General features: G+C 54.3%; 1 protein-coding gene across 5 annotated transcripts in view; it reads right to left on the reverse strand.

The window, feature by feature from the left end:
* CDC42BPB (CDC42 binding protein kinase beta) overlaps positions 1–13,890 on the reverse strand; it is a 136,526-nt gene that overhangs the window by 2,761 nt on the left and 119,875 nt on the right. For 3 of the 5 annotated variants that reach the window (XM_028851887.2, XM_015144535.3, XM_028851884.2), the window contains 10 exons: positions 12,820–12,901; positions 11,256–11,472; positions 10,746–10,808; positions 9,043–9,639; positions 5,397–5,494; positions 5,216–5,300; positions 5,000–5,117; positions 4,782–4,899; positions 3,488–3,593; positions 3,286–3,356 (listed from right to left, as the gene is read on the reverse strand). In XM_028851887.2, coding sequence (XP_028707720.2) covers positions 3,286–3,356; positions 3,488–3,593; positions 4,782–4,899; positions 5,000–5,117; positions 5,216–5,300; positions 5,397–5,494; positions 9,043–9,639; positions 10,746–10,808; positions 11,256–11,472; positions 12,820–12,901 — 1,555 coding nt within the window. The remainder of the gene's footprint in view (positions 1–3,285; positions 3,357–3,487; positions 3,594–4,781; positions 4,900–4,999; positions 5,118–5,215; positions 5,301–5,396; positions 5,495–9,042; positions 9,640–10,745; positions 10,809–11,255; positions 11,473–12,819; positions 12,902–13,890) is intronic. The other 2 variants (XR_013396589.1, XR_013396588.1) reach the window with 1 other exon arrangement.

The following is a 13,890-nucleotide window of genomic DNA, read 5'->3' on the forward strand; positions in this document are numbered from 1 at the left end:
AACTATCTCTGTTTGCAGATGACATGATTATACACATAGAAAACCCCAAAGAAAAGAATCCACAGAAAACGAACACATTCAGCAAAGTTATAGGGTATGAGATCAACACATACAAGTCAGCTGTATTTCTATACACCAGAAATGAACACATTGAAAAGGAAACTGAAAAAAAAAAAATTCAATTTACAATAGCATCCAAAAGAATAGCTAGGAATACTTTAACCAGAGAAGTGAAAAATCTGTACACTATAAATTACAAAACATTGCTGAAAAAAATAGCTTACATAAATGGAACACACCCCATGTTCATGGAGTAAAAATATTGTTGATGGCTGTACTAGGCTGGGTACAGTGGCTCATACCTGTAATCCCAGCACTCTGGGAGGCCAAAGTGGGTGGATCATTTGAGGTCAGGAGTTTGAGACCAGCCTGGCCAACATGGTGAAACCCCACCTCCACTAAAAATACAAAAATCAGCCAGGTATGGGGGCAGGCACCTGTGATCCCAGCTACTTGGGAGGCTGAGGCATGAGAATCACTTGAACCCAGGAGACGGAGATTGCAGTGAGCCAAGATGGCGCCGCTGCACTCCAGTCTAGGCAACAGAGCGAGACTCTGTCTCAAAAAAAAAAAAAAAAAAAAAAAAAAGGCATTAATGATGAGGAACATAAATGACAACCTATAGAACAAGAGAAGATGCCTGCACATGACATCTCTCACAAGAGACTGGTATTCAGAACACACCAGGAGCTCCTACAACCCAGCCACAAAAGGACAAACCACCCACTTCAAAAATGGGCAAAGGCCTTGAGTAGACATTTCTCTAAAGAAGGTATGGAAATGGCCAACAAGCACATGAAAAGATGTTCAACATAAGCCTTTAGGGAATGCAAATCAAAACCACAATCTGGTACTACTTCAAAGCCACTAGAATGACTATTAAAAAGAAGAAAAACAAGAACAAGTATTGGTGAGGATGTGGAGACATGAGAACGCTCACACTGCTGGTGGAAATCTAAAATGGTACAACTGCTGCAAGAAACAATTTGGTGGTTCTTCAAAAAGTTAAACATAGAATTACCACATAAATCCAGCAATCCCACTCACAGGTATGAACCCGAATGTGAAAACAGGCACTCAAACACATATGTGCACACTCGTGTTCACAGCAGCACCACTCACAACAGGTGAAGGACAGAAACAGCCCAAATGTGCATCAGGCGAAGAATGGGAAAACAAACTGTGGTCTACCCATACAAGAGAGTATTAGTTAGCAACAGAAATGCCAACACTGATACCTGCTACAACGGGGGTGAGCCACAAAAACAGCATGCCAAGCGAAAGCTAGGCACAAAAGGTCAAAACACATTTCTGTAAGAAAGGCCGGGCATTGCATTTCTACGAAATGTCCAGAACGGCGAAATCACAGAACACGACTGGCAGCCCCGGTGCTGACGGGAGGGAGGGACGAGGAGAGAGTGCTTAAAGGGCAGGGGGTTTATTCTGAAATGATGAAAACGTCTTTTTTATTATGTTTTAGAGACAAGATCTCACTACGCTGCCCAGGCTGGCCCTGAACGCCTCAGGCGATCCTTCCACCTCAGCTTCACTAGTAGCTGGCACTACAGGCATGAACCATGGCGCCCAGCTAGAGTGGAAATGTTTCTGAATGAGAAAGAGGTGGTGACTGTGCATCTCTGTGGATGTACTAAATGTCACTGAGTTATTCACTTTAAAGGAGTTACTTTGGGCCCAGTGTGCTGGCTCATGCCTGTAATCTGAGCACTTTGGGAGGCCGAGGTAGGAGGACAGCTTGAGCCCCGGAGTTGGGAGACCAGCCTGGGCAACAAAGTGAGACCCTGCCTGTGTATTATTACGAAAATAAAAAACACAAAGTTGTTGGCCGGGCGCGGTGGCTCAAGCCTGTAATCCCAGCACTTTGGGAGGCCGAGACGGGCGAATCACGAGGTCAGGAGATCGAGACCATCCTGGCTAACACGGTGAAACCCCGTCTCTACTAAAAAATACAAAAACTAGCCAGGCGAGGTGGCGGGCGCCTGTAGTCCCAGCTACTCGGGAGGCTGAGGCAGGAGAATGGCGTAAACCCAGGAGGCGGAGCTTGCAGTGAGCTGAGATCCGGCCACTGCACTCCAGCCTGGACGACAGAGCCAGACTCCATCTCAAAAACAAACAAACAAACAAAAAAACAAAACAAAGTTGTTTTGTGAATTTCACTTAAATTCAAAAGAACAAACAAGGTCATGCAGGTGAGACCGGCACTGGCTGCCTCAGGACACAGCACCCTAAGAGGGACAGCATCTCCTCTGTACAGTGTGACAGCCTAAGACACACTTCGGATCTCATGAGCAGGAAACAGCGGACAAACTCAAACTCAGGAGCATTCCGTAAAGTAACAGCAGTGCTTGCTACAAAATTGTGACTGTCCCACCAGACAAAGACAGGCTGGGGGCCTGCTGCAGAGTAAAGGGTGGAAGAGTAGGATGGACAAAGGACCCAAAAGACAAAGGACTTCCAGAGGAAGAGACGCCGACCTTAGCAGAACCAGCAACATGTGCAAGGCATCTGCCTGTTCATTCGGCAGCCAACGTTAAAACATCTCAGTGCTGGGGCTTAGATGTGTGGTGGAGTGATGGACATGGCCCCTCTGCCTGCATCCCTCCCTCCCTCCCTCCAAGGATGGCGCCGGGGGCTAAGCCCTCAGCTCACTCCTCAGCCCTCAGCACTGCAGCTCCCTGCCTCCCTCGACTGCATTCTCACCCCCATTCCACACAGGGGAAACTGAGGCCAGAGCAGTGTGGCCAAACTGCACACAAGAATGCCGCCAGCCAGGGTGGGGCTTGTCCTGGAGGCGGTCCCCACACTCTGACACCGAGCGCCATCCCAGCTGAGGGGCAGCAGACAGACCAATGTGGAAAGTCAGCCCAGACCACAGCAACTGCTGGTGTATCGCACTGAAGTACATTAAACAACACAGGAGTCCAGAGGAAGGAGGCAGGTTGGCGGGAAAGTTTCCATTCCTTGTGGGGCAGTGTGACAGCCCCGTCCCGTCAGCATTCCCAAAAGAGCTCGGGGTCTGACCAAGAGACTGCTGCACGGGCCTCCTGGAGGAGGGGACAGCCACCCCTGCCCCTCCCATCACCCTCCCACCGCAAGTGGGGTGCTCTGGAAGGGCTGTGACACCACCCAGGGCCCCAGATCTTTGGGCTGCTTTGCCTCCTGCAGTGGTGGCTCACAGCCTCAGTACTGAACCTGGGCAACTCTCACCTCTTTGTCAAAGTCCTGGTCTGGATCGGACATACTTCTCAGAGGCACGGTCACACCAGGCTCCGATCCACCTACAGAACAAGGACAGCTTTCCTCTTAGGGAGAAAGTCAAGGACAGAATCAAAAGCCTGCAGTCTCCCCATTCCAGCACCCCCTAGCCTCCACCTCCCCGAGGGCTGCAGTGGCCACACTTCCTCCATACCTGATGAGGGCCACGAGATGTAGGGCTTGTTCCGGGACGGAGGCTGGCGAGCCAGGTTGGTGGGAGCGGGGCCCGGCCTTTCCTCCTGGGAGGGGGGCACAGCACTCTGGGCAGAGACAGCAACACATGAGCATGCATGGTTGACACCCGGTGGGGCCGGCTGCGAAGTGTGTGTGACCTACGGCGGCTGCGGCCTCATGACCTTGATGAGCAAAATGGGGGCCAAGAGGGCTCTCTGGACTGGACAAGGGCTCTGGACAGTATGAAACTAAGAACTGGCAATAGCAACGTTAGGCCAGATCAAATCCTATAAAAAGTGTACTTTTTTGTTTGAGATTGAGTCTTGCTCTGTCCCCCAGGCTGGAGTGCAATGACACGATCTTGGCTCACTGCAACCTCTGCCTCATGGGTTCAAGCAATTCTCCTGCCTCAGCCTCCTGAGTAGGTGGGATTACAGGTGCCTGCCACCACGCCTGGCTAATTTTTGTAATTTAGTAGAGACAGGGCTTCTCCATGTTGGCCAAGCTGGTTTCAAACTCCTGACCTCAGGTGAACCACTTGCCATGGCCTCCCAAAGTGCTGGAATTAGAGGCATGAGCCACCACACCAGGCCTAAAAAACATACTTCTTTTCTTTTTTTTTTGAGACAGAGTCTTAGTCTGTGGCCCAGGCTGGAGTGCAGTGGCGCGATCCACTCACTGCAAGCTCCGCCTCCTGGGTTCACGCCATTCTCCTGCCTCAGCCTCCCGAGTAGCTGGGACCACAGGCTCCCGCCACCGCGCTGGGCTAATTTCTTCCTGTATGTTTAGTAGAGACGGGGTTTCACCGTGTTAGCCAGGATGGTCTGGATCTCCCGACCTCGTGATCTGCCTGCCTCGGCCTCCCAAAGTGCTGGGATTACAGGCGTGAGCCACCGTGCCCGGCCAAAAACATACTTCTCAAGTAAAAAACAGAAAGTATACCATCTGTTGGTATGAGGGTGTTACTGAGAAATCACCACCTGATGGCAAATGTCCTTAGGAAGCCGTCACAGGCCGAAACGTGGCGGACTCTGACAAGTATCTGCAGCATCGCTGCCTGGGGCGGCCCAAGGCCTGCACACAAGGCCTCGTGACAGGGAAAGTGCTTGTGAACAGAGCTTCAGTGGAGACGCACTTGTGCGACAGGTGCGCCAGGTCAGAGCACAGTGCCAGCCTCGCGGGCCCTGCCTTTGGGACGGCCTCAGCCAACACGGCTGCCCGAGCGGGGAGGAGGATGGAATGCCCTGCCCGCCCCATCCCCGCCGTGCACGCACCAGAGGCAGGTCCATGAGCACCTGCATGCCGTCGCCTGGGCCCATGTGAGCCACGTGGTTGAAGTTGGTTGGGTTGGATATCATTTTGGATCTCAATTCTGGGTCTCTAAGCATCTCTCTGGGGAAAGGAAACACTTTTGAGATTCACGGACATGTGAGAATCCTCTTGGCCCCTCCCTAGAGCGAGGCCCGGCTGCCCCGTGAGGCCCCGCTCCTACCGCCTCTGCTGCAGTCTCTCTTCCTCCGGGACCTTGAAGACGAACCGTCTTTTGCTCCTGGTGCGCAGCATCTGCTTCTTGCTGTTGTCGGAGGTGTCCGGCACGTTGAGAACCGCTCCTGCGGAAGCAGAGCGCGCGGTGACGGTGCTGCGGCGCCAGGGACACACGCCCCTCCGACTTCCCTTCCCTCCACTCCTAGTGCAGAGGAAGGCTCACCCGAGAACTTGCTCTTGAAGTAGATCAAGCGTGGAGGCTCACAGTTGAGGAGGTTCAGGGTGCCCTCAGAGTTCAGGGGCCTTATCTGGATTGGAAACCAGGGAGGGACAGTGTAAGTGCGGCCACGCAGACTGCACCGGGAGAAGCCCGCCCGCACCGGACGGCGCCCAGACCTCCTTACCCTGCGCAGGCCGATGGTCTGCACCCACTCCATGGTGCGCACATCAAAGACGTCCACGCCATACTCGCTGTACACCGTGACGTGGGTGGGGCTGCAACCTAGCGCAGACGGAGCAGGGCGGGGTGAGCCACAGTGGCTCGGGAACTCACCTGCCCTTGGGCCGGAGGCCACGCCTTGGCACTTGAACAAGTGCAGAGGCAGCAGCACTGCCTCAGCTGGTTCACGTCACCAAAGACTTCACGCTCCCACTCTGGAATTCATTTTCATTTCAAAGTTTAAACAAACACAATCGAATGTTTAAATGCTCCACCATCGCTCTGTAACTAATATTTTGAATACTATAGTACACGTTGAAGGTGACTTTTTAAAAGTCTGTTTTTTCATTTAGCTCTCATGACACGTGATTATCCTGAAAGCAAATTCAGGCTCAACACACTGGAAATTCAGGTAGGGGACGACTGTTCAGTATGGTGAGGCTAATTGTTCCATGGGAGATGGCAAGTCAGGCTTCCAGGTAGGTATTTAAACCCACACAGAAACCACTGCTGACCTCTGAGCAACAACCCTGCCTGTCTACCCTCCACACGAACGAGCCTAGACCCCTGGGAACCTGTGCTACGGCAGCGTGGGAGGCCCCTCTGCAGCCTGGTCTGAAGGCATATACAAGTGGGGTAATGGAGTCCTGCAGGGAGCTCTGGGGTCCGCGCTGTGCTCCTCACCTGCTCATCTGTCGGCTTACAGAAGCAACTTCACCCAAGGCGCCAAGGATGTGAGACCAAGAACTGCGGAGCCTTTGGCCATTTGGAGTTTAAGGGGCTTTCTCCATGTGTAGAAGAGCAACAACACAGCTGTGCCATGCGATGGGGGAGCGGTGCGCGTCCACCGCTCGGTCCCTCTGCGTGGGTGGCACTCTCACTGTCCCCACAGCCCCTCAGTGTGGCTTGGCTTCTGGCCTTCAGCTTGCAGAAACGCAGAGCTGGGAGGCGGCAAGCCCCAAATGCAGGAGAGCTCCAGCTCAGTGCTCGTTCCTGGCTCTGCTGCCTCCAGAGTTTAAGGTTAATCCTGCATCATGACACACCTCACTGCCTGAAGATGCATTTTAAAAGCCTTCTGCTCTGTTTCTATCACAGATTCCAAACAGGCTAGAAGATCAGGCCTTTTCTTCTGAATACAAAAAGGAAAATCAAACAGGGTTTGCAAAAAAGACAAAAGATACTGGCCTGGTCACCAAACTGCCTCTGAAGGAGCATTTCAGATGAACCTGTGAGGCCTCTGAGAACCACGTCAAAAGCAGCCCCAGAAACTGCCCTTCAGGGAACCACTCTCCACCCAGGGGCTTCTGGGAAGGCCCTTGCCTGCCAAGTACGTGGGGATTCGCTTGCAAGGAACCACGGAGAAGTCTAGTTTGCTGACTCAGTGATAAACAGATGCCCAGTGAAAAGATTCTAGTGAAACAGATTCTAGTGAAAAGAACACGGGCTCTGGAGCCTGACAGATGTTACATGTGACTCATGTGCACACAGCCCCTGTGGCCCTCAGCTGCCTCCTCTGCAACAGGGCTGATGACACCTGCCCTAAGGGATGGGGAGGAGCAGGAGAGGCTACCTACACAGGGCGCTCAGCACAGGGTGCAGAATGAGCAGTTCTGCATCCTACAGGTGACAGAATTACTTTTGACCAGCTCTGAAACTCATCTGCATCTGCACTGTGCCCACAGGGGAGAGGAGACCCACCAAGGCAGAGAACCCAGGAACTTAGGTGTCTATGACAGACACATGTGGCCAGGATCATAAATACACTGCAATAAGTGACCTGGGTCCTCTTTAACGTTACATTTTGCAAAAATGTAAATTCTGTGTGGTTTCAAACCCTGTGCTGGCTGCCCAAGAAGAGGACAGGGTGTTGGGGGAAGACTCCAGGACGAGGGGTGCTGAGGCAGTGGGACTGGCCCCTTTCTGCACCTCACTCCAGGCCCATGGCCTGGCCCCACTGCCCACACGTCTGCTGTGGTATGGCCATCAGGATGGAGCTGGGACACACTGCAGTAAGCCCCTGTGGGTGGAGGCTGGCCATGCACCTCACAGGCCTGGTGTCTAGCCATGATGCCCTGGGTATGCTGCTGTCGCAGCAAGGCTGACAATGGGGCAGACAAAGGGGTTTAGCTTCAGGTAACTGAAGGAGAACATAATTCCCCATCTCTTGCCCTGTTACCCCCCCCCACCGCATCTGCCCAGCTTGTCTTCCGGCCTCCTCTTGATCTGTGGATTTGATGGTGCAGGCTACTCTGATAGATCAAACAGAGGGATTCTGAGGTTTAAGGTTTCCTTTCCATTTTAAGAGACACTGTCCCCCAGGCTAGAGTGCAGTGGTGTGATCATGGCTCACTACAGCTTCCATCTCCTGGGCCCAAGCAATCCTCCTGTTTCAGCCTCCCAAGTAGCTGGGACTATAAGCATGTGGCACTGAGCCTGGTTAGTTTGTTTGTTTGTCTGAGATGGAGTCTTTTTCTGTTGCCCAGGCTAGAGTGCAGTGAGTGGTACAATCTTGGCTCACTGCAACCTTCGCGTCCCGGGTTCAAGCGATTCTCCTGCCTCAGCCTCCTGAGTAGCTGGGACTACAGGCATGTGGCACTGAGCCTGGCTAGTTTGTTAGTCTGAGACAGAGTCTCACTCTGTTGCCCAGACTAGAGTGCAGTGGCATGATCTTGGCTCACTGCAACCTCCGCGTCCCGGGTTCAAGCGATTCTCCTGCCTCAGCCTCCTGAGTAGCTGGGACTACAGGCATGCACCACCACGCCCAGTTAATTTTTTTTTTTTTTGATTTTTAGTATAGACAGGGTTTCACCCTATTAGCCAGGATGGTCTCGATCTCCTGACCTCGTGATCTGCCCGACTTGGCCTCCCAAGGGATTACAGGTGTGAGCCATGTTTTGTTTCTTAATAGAGACAAGGCTGGTATCGAACTCCTGAGCTCAAGTGAGCCTCCTGCCTCAGCCTCGCCCGGTGCTGGGATTACAGGTGTGAGCCACCGCTCCCCGCCCAGTTTAAGGTTTTAAAAGCAATCGGACAGCGGGCCAGTCAGGAAGTGTCCACTGGTCCTACTTTCCCCCAGTGCCACCATTCACAGAGAAAGTCACATCAACTAAGCGAATTAAGTGACCCAACTGTTTGAAAAACAGCTCCTACCACTTTCAGAAGACACTTGCTCTCCCAGGGGGAACTGTAACTTAGACACCAGGGGTGAATTTTTTTCTGGCCACCAAAACCCCTCAAGCTTGTCTTTACTACTGTGTAAGTTTCTGTATTATCACAAGGAAGGCCTTTTCAATGAGTGATGAATGCCACGCCCTGTTCTCGGTTCGCCGAGCCCTTCTGCCCAGGGGCCTATGCCCGCCAATGGGGTCTTCTGCTGAGGCCTCTGGAAGAACTGGCCCCACGTGCTCAGGGAGAGGTTGCTGAGCCCGCCCACTGCTGGTCTGAGATGTGAGATCTCAACCGCACTGTGGGCTGTCATGGAGCCCATCTCTCCTGATGCTCTGACTACTCAACTAAGGGACTGGAAGACAAACCAAAGCAAAATCGAACACATGCTGACTGTCGGTGGGAAAAGCAGCAACAGGGATATGCAACAGAAAACATATACATACTACAGGCGACAGGAGCCGCAGGCCACATGAGCTCCTGCGCGCGTGCCCTCCGGCCTTGCGGGTCCACGTACAGTCCCATGTGGCTGAAGCAAAGCAGGTACTCCTCGCTTTCGAGCTCCACAGCACAAAGGGCATCAAAAGACTGTTGTGAGAGGAACGCAAGCGAGGGGTCATTGGGATTTACCAGGTTTAGAGGCTGCCCGTCCCCCTGGATGCTCAGCAGGCAGAACCCCGAGGGGTAGCCCACACAGAGCCTGTCCCTGAGCACCGCCAGGCACTGCACGCTGCCGGGAGCCACAATCTCATTGAACTTTCTGTGGAATGGCTTCGTTCTCTGGATCTCATAGCAAAGGATCAGCCGTTTCACGGCCACAAACAGGCAGGTGCCAGAGTTCCTCTTGAGTGTGGCCGTGGCCATGAGCTGGCAGCCTTTGGTTTCCGGAAGCTTGATGTCAAAACTGCCTTCCGCTCCATCAAGGGATGACCATGGATAGAGGTGCACATGGTGGTTCCGGCCACAGAGGAGGATTACGATCTTCTCTCTGGGAGCAAGCTCGATCTGGTGCACCTTCTTACAGTCAGCGGCACGGACGATCACTGTGGCAGGGAGGACAAGAGCGTGAGGCCAATGGGACAGCCAGCAGCTCACTCACAGGGGCTGACGGCCTTGGCTAAGGACCTGCCTGGAACACCCTGGGGCCCTCCCTCGGGCTCCCTTCCTATGTGCACAGCCTGAGCCCAGCCCTGAGCCCATCTCTGCCCACAGAGCCAGCGGCTTGAGTGCCCCCCCGGAGAAGCTGCCCCACACATCCACAGTGCGCTCTTAGGGCAGCCTCGGGGGCCAGTCTGAAGGCTCCTCCGCCTCTGCTGCTGTGCACACCCCTCAGTGCACCAGGGCTCCAGCTGGGCTGTGCTTCCACCTGGGCCTTCCTGAAGCGAGGCCCTGGGGTGATCTGGGCCTCCTTCCAGCTCATCCCCGAACCAGAGAGCCCTCGCGCTGCACATGAGGAACAAAGCTGACTCCAACCCACTGGGGCCCTGAGACAAATCCTCTGAAGACACCGAGCTCACACGGCCCCCAGCTTAACCCAAGCCCCTCGCTTGCTCAGGATCTCCCCACAGAGCTGCCAGGCTACGGCCTCACCCAGCGGCTGCCCCACCCTTCTTGCTCCATGGCCATCACGTGCAGAGATGCTGGGTCTGTCGGGAAAGGACTACGGCTCACATGAAATGTTACTGGATTCCTTGGGGGATGCTCCCCAGGGTCCCTGTCCCCTGCCCAGGGCCAGTTCCAGTCTCCTGACGTTTCTGCTCCTAGACCCACAGCTGTGGAGCGGGTGCATGTCAGGATACCTTTGCCCTCCCTTGCTGGGAAGAGTGAAAGTGTCAAAATTGGAAGCAAAGAAACTAAAGCTTCTCAAGTGAAGCCTCAGCACATGTGGAACATCTGTAGCTGTTCCTCCTTTCCTTGGCCCCGCCACCCACTCCCACTCAGTGCTCCCCTTGAAGAACTCAATGGATGCGACATGGAACTGAGCACCATGTCACCATGCACTCGATGCTGGTCTCCACGGCACTCTGGCCCCTCTGGCGCCTTCATCAAGCGCATTTGTCTTAACCCTTAGAAGCTACTGACCCTGTGCTGTCTGCAGAGGCCAGGCTGGGCCTGTGACATCCCAGGCTGGAACCCCCTGCTCACTCACCATCTCGGGTGACCTCTATGACATAGAGCCCTTCTTCTAGGCCGACTGCAATCCTGTCTGCATCTGTGGAGGGGTAAGTAACGTACACAAAGTCAGTACAGCTGACCGTGAACAATATGGGTTTGAATGCGTGGGTAGGCTCATTCACAAATATTCACAGATACTTTTCAACCACGTGTGGATGAGAATACAGCATTCCAGGGATGTGACACTTCAGTATCGGGGGTGACTTTCTGTCCATAAGGACTCCACAGGGCCGGCTGACTGTGGGATTGAGTCTGCGAGGATTTGGGTGTGTGGGGGGCTCCTAGAGCTGACCCCCAGGCTTAGCCAGGGCCGACTGTACTGTCCACACAGGTCATCTGCTTCTTAACATGCATGGAGAAACTGTCTACAAACCCAAATGGACAACCCGCCTGTGACCTTCCTCTGATTTTCAGATGGGCACCACAGCACTGCTGAAAGTGCTGTTGCTTCCGACACTTAAAGGACACAGCCTCTGGGACGTACCCACGATGGCAGCTGTTAGGACGGCCTTGATGAGAGGCAGCGAGCTGTCGTAGGCTTCCAAGGGAACATGCACGACCTGATTCCTCAGCCGGTTTTTATGAAGGATGGACTGGAGTCCTTCTAGAATCCCAACCCACTTCCTCTTTTCATTCTCATTTTCTGTCAGAATGAGCAGCGAGCTGGTCTTAGAAGGTGCACCTAAGAGAGAGGCCGTCACCTTCATGACAGGAAACAGAAGAAAAGAGAGAAGCCATCAAACACCAAAGCTGCACACAGCTGCCACGGCCCTGCTGGAGCCACGCACCCCAGGAGCAACGGGGGCTGATGTGCTTCCCAGGCGGGGACCCCTGACTCCACCTCACTGGGCGCCTTGCAGGGGCTCCCACAGCAGGATATGGAAGGGGCGGGGTTCTAAACAGCCCATGAGATCGCTTCCTGCTCTCATTTTCGTTAATTCTCCTTTTGCCAAAACTATGAGTAGCTGCCTACTTTAAATCTGCTTTCTTTTTTTTTTTTTTTTTGAGACGGAGTCTCGCTCTGTCGCCCAGGCTGGAGTGCAGTGGCGCGATCTCGGCTCACTGCAAGCTCCGCCTCCCGGGTTCACGCCATTCTCCTGCCTCAGCCTCCCGAGTAGCTGGGACTACAGGCGCCCACAACCGCGCCCGGCTAATTTTTTTTTTTGTATTTTTAGTAGAGACAGGGTTTCACCGTGGTCTCGATCTCCTGACCTTGTGATCCCCCCGCCTCGGCCTCCCAAAGTGCTAGGATTACAGGCGTGAGCCACCGCGCCCGGCCTAAATCTGCTTTCTTGAATAATCATTATAAATAAAAGCAGATTCTGAAAATGTGTCCAGGAAAAGCAGATCTGAAAAACACTGGTCCAAATCATGCCTCCCTGGGAGCAGCCTCTGAGCACACACATTACCAAATGACCATCACTCCAGTAACAATGATGGCAATTTCCTGTACTGTGTATGGGAGGTTGTTTCTGAATAGAGCTATGATTTAGTGAAAGCTGATTTATAGACTGAGTTTTGTTGTCAACCAAAATTTTACTGTGTTTATAAAAAAATTCCCAATGGAGGGGGCTAGAGGGCTTCTTTCCCCAATTCAGTCTTCTAGAAACATCCTAATGCTACAATGTCTAACACTAACTCAGTGAGGGACTCACTCACTCAGCCAACAAAAACGCTGGCTCCAATTGGCTGGGGGGCACTGGAGCGGCACCTTCACGCCTAACCCACCACAGCGCCTGCCTGGCAGTGCACGCTGAGAGGACAGTGGCCGGGACGTGGACCGGGTGGAAGAGGAGTTTCTGATGTAGCAGAAGGGAGGCTCAGTGAAGTAGGGTGTCTGGGAAGAAGCCAGCCAGGAGGCTCCCCGAGACGGGCACAGGCAGCTACTTGGCCAGGACAGGACGCACAAGGACCTGGAGCCAGGCTGGAGGCCGAGACCCGAGGGTCACACTGGAGGTGCGCTGGTGGCTGCTGCAGCACAATGACATGCCTGGAATAATCAGTTTTAACCATGTGCTTTGTTAAAAAGATTAATGAAAAATTCATACCCTGAATATACATGGAATATCTCGGCGTGTAGCATGAATGACATCTGAGGCCAGGACTGAGCTCACGGAAAACTCGTCATCTCTGGTAAGAAAGAAACATTCAGCCCGCTGGGAGACACACACACACAGGGCCCGAGGCCCTCCCACGCCCTGCCCGTGCCCTGCCCTGCCGTGTCCTTCCACCCCCGTGTTCTGCAGTGGAGGGCGGGCCCCTCGCCCACGCAGATGTAAGAAACACGGGCAGGGCCAACAAACACCTCAAGACTCTGGGAGGTGTTTCAGGGCTTAGGAATGCCGAAGGGAAGCCCCGGAGCCTCACCCACTCTGTGCTGGTGCCTCCAGACTATGCCAGTTACAGACAACGAGGTCTGCATTTGGCACAGCCAGGCAGTCCCTCCACAGCCACGTGCACAAGACAAGTGGGGTGAGGGGTGTGGAGGTGAAACAGGGAGTTGGGGGGAGTGAGGGGTGGGCGTGGAGGTGAGGGGGAAGTGGGGGTGGGCGTGGAGGTGAGGGGGAAGTGGGGGGTGGGTGTGGAGGTGAGAAGGGGAGGAGTGGGTGTGGAAGTGAGGGGGGAGTGCGGGGTGGGTGTGGAGGTGAGACCGAGAGTGGGGGGTGTTGGGTGTAGGTGAGGGGGGAATAAAGGGTGGGGTGGGTCTGGAGGTGAGAGGAGGAATGGGGGGGTGAGTATGGAGATGAGGGGGGAGTGGGGGGTAGGTGTGGAGATGAGAGGGGAAGTTGGGGTGGGTGTGGAGGTGAGGGGGGAGTGGGGAGTGGGTGTGGAGGTGAGGGGGCAGTGGGGGATGGGTGTGGAGGTGAGAAGGGGAGTGGGAGGTGGGTGTGGAGGTGAGGGGGGAGTGCAGGGTGGGTGTGGAGGGGAGGGGGAGTGCAGGGTAGGTGTGGAGGTGAGACAGAGAGTGGGGGGTGTTGGGTGTAGGTGAGGGGGGAGTAGGGTGTGGGGAGCGGGGTGAGTGTGGAGGTGAGGGGGGTGGGGTGGGTTTGGAGGTGAGAGGGGAGTGGGGGTGTGGTCAGTGTGGAGGTGAGGTGGGTAGGGGAGTGGGGGGTGGGTTG

Source organism: Macaca mulatta, chromosome 7 (assembly GCF_049350105.2).
Source record: "Macaca mulatta isolate MMU2019108-1 chromosome 7, T2T-MMU8v2.0, whole genome shotgun sequence".
Lineage (NCBI taxonomy): Eukaryota > Metazoa > Chordata > Mammalia > Primates > Cercopithecidae > Macaca > Macaca mulatta.